This window comes from Fistularia commersonii, chromosome 20 (genome assembly GCF_037954325.1).
Source record: "Fistularia commersonii isolate RoL2024-O1a breed Wild chromosome 20, RoL_Fcom_v1.0, whole genome shotgun sequence".
In the NCBI taxonomy this organism is placed as follows: Eukaryota; Metazoa; Chordata; class Actinopteri; order Syngnathiformes; family Fistulariidae; genus Fistularia; species Fistularia commersonii.
The window spans coordinates 3,552,387-3,555,978 of NC_141303.1; the positions used below are offsets into that span (position 1 = coordinate 3,552,387).

General features: G+C 39.9%; 1 protein-coding gene across 1 annotated transcript; it reads right to left on the minus strand.

The window, feature by feature from the left end:
- Nucleotides 1-260: 260 nt before the first annotated feature.
- On the minus strand, nucleotides 261-1,373 carry rps29 (ribosomal protein S29). Its single transcript, XM_086167133.1, has 3 exons — nucleotides 1,265-1,373; nucleotides 713-812; nucleotides 261-375 (listed from the first exon to the last, which is right to left on the minus strand). Exons 1-3 carry the CDS (start codon nucleotides 1,324-1,326, stop codon nucleotides 367-369), a joined length of 171 nt encoding a protein of 56 aa, XP_086023259.1. The 5' UTR covers nucleotides 1,327-1,373; the 3' UTR covers nucleotides 261-366.
- Between the last annotated feature and the right edge of the window lie 2,219 nt (nucleotides 1,374-3,592).

Consider the following 3,592-nt stretch of genomic DNA (forward strand, 5'->3'; position numbering starts at 1 on the left):
CTGTGATCAAATTCAACATACTAGGAGGAGCTGGGAATCAAACAGGAATATTCGTTCCAGGGAAGATCACTCTATCCCCGGTGCCACACCAACCCAAAATTCCCCAAATTTAAATTCATACTCTTCAGCATTTATGCAACATGATGGTGTTTTGTGTCTATTAGTGGGTTGCTCAAATTTTACCTGGATTCTCTCAGGCTAAGATTTTTCTAGCTAAAACAATGTAGACAAAAAGAGCTTAGACATTCGCACACCCTTCATCTTGGCCAAAAAAAAATTTATTCGCAGAACAGAATTTTGCATAATGGTGGCCTTCCAGATCACAATTGGTCCATCCACGGATTTGCAGACATTGCAGCACAGGTTTTAGTCCAGCTGAGGGGAGAGGGTAATACATTTAGACAGTGCGCTAAACTGGTCGATCATACCTTTATAAAATTGGATATGCATGTTTAAGTTACTGGTTATATATACGTTACTGGTCAATCATACCTTTATAAAATAAGATTAGCATATACAAAGTGTGTAAAGCAATAGGTTACATTCAAATACTAACATACAAGAAACTGATATTTATAGATAAGTCTCTTTTCAAACCAATAAGCAAGTATTCTGGCCCAATCTGCATGGGACCAATTACGTTAGGTGTGCTAATACAGACAGAATTATTAAATGTAAAACAGAAAAGTCATTCAACGTTTTCGATACTTGCCTTGATGAAACCAATGTCCTTAGCGTACTGCCTGAAGCACTGACGGCACATGTTGAGTCCGTATTTACGGATCAGACCATGTCTGTTCGAACATACTCGGCTGTAAAAAAATAAAATTGAACATTGCATTAGCCAAAGAAACGATGTGAAGCAGGGAGATTAAACGTTGGACGTTTGGCTACTCGAGACTGGAATAAAGCGCATGATTGGTGCTGTGTAAGATTAACACATGCGCACAATTATCGTGCGAATGTAGTTTGTTTTAAAATTCGGAAACGTTTGTCTATTGAACAAAAGGCAAACAGTTGCCAATAATTGGTCTAAATGAACACCATACCATTTACACGCTAGGAATTGTAAACCCAAGTGCTAACGTCTGTACTAGCTTTATAGCTAACACACCCGCTTCGAGTCGCCATATTGAAAATTGAGCGGTTCCCATGCGGTGACTGTTTGGTTAAATATTACCAATTCTTGAACGGCTCAAATACATTTAAACAGACATAACCGGTGGCATTATCCGGCAACCTGCACGCAGAGAAAAATAATTACCAGGAACGGGATCCCTGTCCGAATTTTCTAGGGTGACTCCAGTAGAGCTGCTGATGTCCCATCTTGTCTCTTTCGCTCGAGGGTCGGAAAGGAAGAAATACCGGTGCGCATGCGCCAACCGAGCCATTCCAACTGTTTTTCCGGTTTGTGTTTACCTGTAGCGCCACTTAGCGGCGTGGCAGCCTACTCACAGGGCGCCACGCCACATATAATGCCTGAATTATATGACAATTGCTCATAAGTACTAGCATTTATTCTCATGTTTAGATTAAGGTATTTTGCACAATACATGTGATTTCATGTATACCAAATTTAAACATGTACAATGTTAGGGAATACTTGCTTTTTCCCATTGTTCTTCATTGTAGATTTTTTCCATTTTTGGTTTACTTTGGAAACTTATTAATTAAATATGGCCTCACTGCGCAAATAGCCGCAGTTCATTTCCGACAAGGGTACCTTTCTCTGTGGAGTTTGTATGTTCTCCTCGTGTTCCTCCCACAGTCCAAAAACATCCAGCAGGTAAATTGGGAAAATTTAGTAAATTGCATGTGTACCTTGCCTCGTGCCCGATAAGGCTGGGATAGGCTCCAGCATCCCCCGCAGCCCTGAATGCAGGATAAGCGGTAGAAGATGGATGTTTTGTTTTATTTCGCTACCTATCTGACTTCACTGAGGGGGGACCAAAATGAGAAAGTAATGTGGAGAGAAATTGTAGAGGGAAACCCGTTTCCAGACTGTAGCTATGACAATAAACTCTTTGAATCTTGCATTAATTTTCACATCCCTGTATAGCAAACTATACTCATACTATCTTTTTCATCTTACTGGTAAGTCAACATTTTTCATGTCCATAAATATATTTAACTAGATATTAAAAGTTCATATTCATTTATGAAGCAATATAAACCAATACATTATGCACAATATTGACTGGTTATTTTTCATACACTTATATTCAACAACTTCTCAGTCATGTCAGTTCTGTGGTTATACTTCATCAAGGACTGTGATGGTGGTGCATAGTAATGCAAAAAAATGGAAATGAGTCATGTACTTAATGATTTTCTAAAAGAAAACCTTTCTAAACAACCCATACATAACATGACAATATATATATTGTATATTGCAAGCAAAAGCATAAAAAAATTGGCATCAGAAAAAAAAAAGCCATTGGAATTAGCAATCTAAGTATGATCAGTTCATCTTGTTTGCAGTGGTGATGGACAGGCTGACAGATGAGGTTAGACAGGAATCCCCATGGACCATGATGTTTGCAGTTAACATTGTGATCTGTAGTGAGAGCAGAAAACAGTTAGAGGAAAATCTGTAGAGGTGGTGGTATGCTCTGGAGAGGAGAGGAATGAAAGTTAGTCGTAGCAAGACAGAATATATGTGTGTGAATGAGAGGAACTCGGGTGGAACGGTGATGCTACAGGGAGTGGAGATCAAGAAGCTGGAGGATTTCAGGTACAACACTCCAGAGCAACGGCTCAAGCAGGTTGGAATGGATGGAGAAAAGTGTCAGGGGTACTCAGAGATAGAAGACTACCGGCCAGAATGAAAGGAAAGGTGTACAAGACAGTGGTGAGACCAGTGATGCTGTATGGCCAAGAAACTGTTACAATGACCAAAAAGCAGCAGGCAGAACTAGAGGTTGCAGAGATGAAGATGTTGAGGTTCTCTTTGGGAGTGACCAGGTTGGATAGGATCAGGAATGAGTCTATCAGAGGAACAGCACGACAGAAGGTCAGAGAAGCTGGACTGAGATGGAATGGAGGGATAGTGAATATATTGGTAGGATGCTGGAATTGGAGATCTAGAGGAAGACCAAAGAGAAGATTTATGGATGTAGTGAGAGAGGATATGAAGGTAGTTGGTGTGAGAGAGGAGGATACAGAGAATACGGTTAGATGGAGATGAATGATTTTAATGTTGAAATAAAATGGCAAATATTTTAACATTTCAATTTTTTTATTTGTGTAATTTACATGCTACCTAGTTTGGCCTAGTTGCATTAAAATTGAAAAAGAAAAGCAAAAATAATTGCCCAGCCCTGCACTAGGTTGTATTTTTCCACATTTGTTAAGCTTCCCCCGCGGGGATAAGCCATAGAAGATGGATGGATAAACTAATGGACAAGAGGACTTGATAATGTATTATCAGATTTATTTCCTCTGACATCATCTTTTCGTGATTCTATTTTTTTTTAACTTTATTGCAACATCGTCAACTCCAACGACCTCTCTGTTAAGTGGCGCTTTCAACTTGCCCATGTGTGACGCCGATGCACTGGAGGCTGAGCTCGGCGGGGCGAACACACCTTAG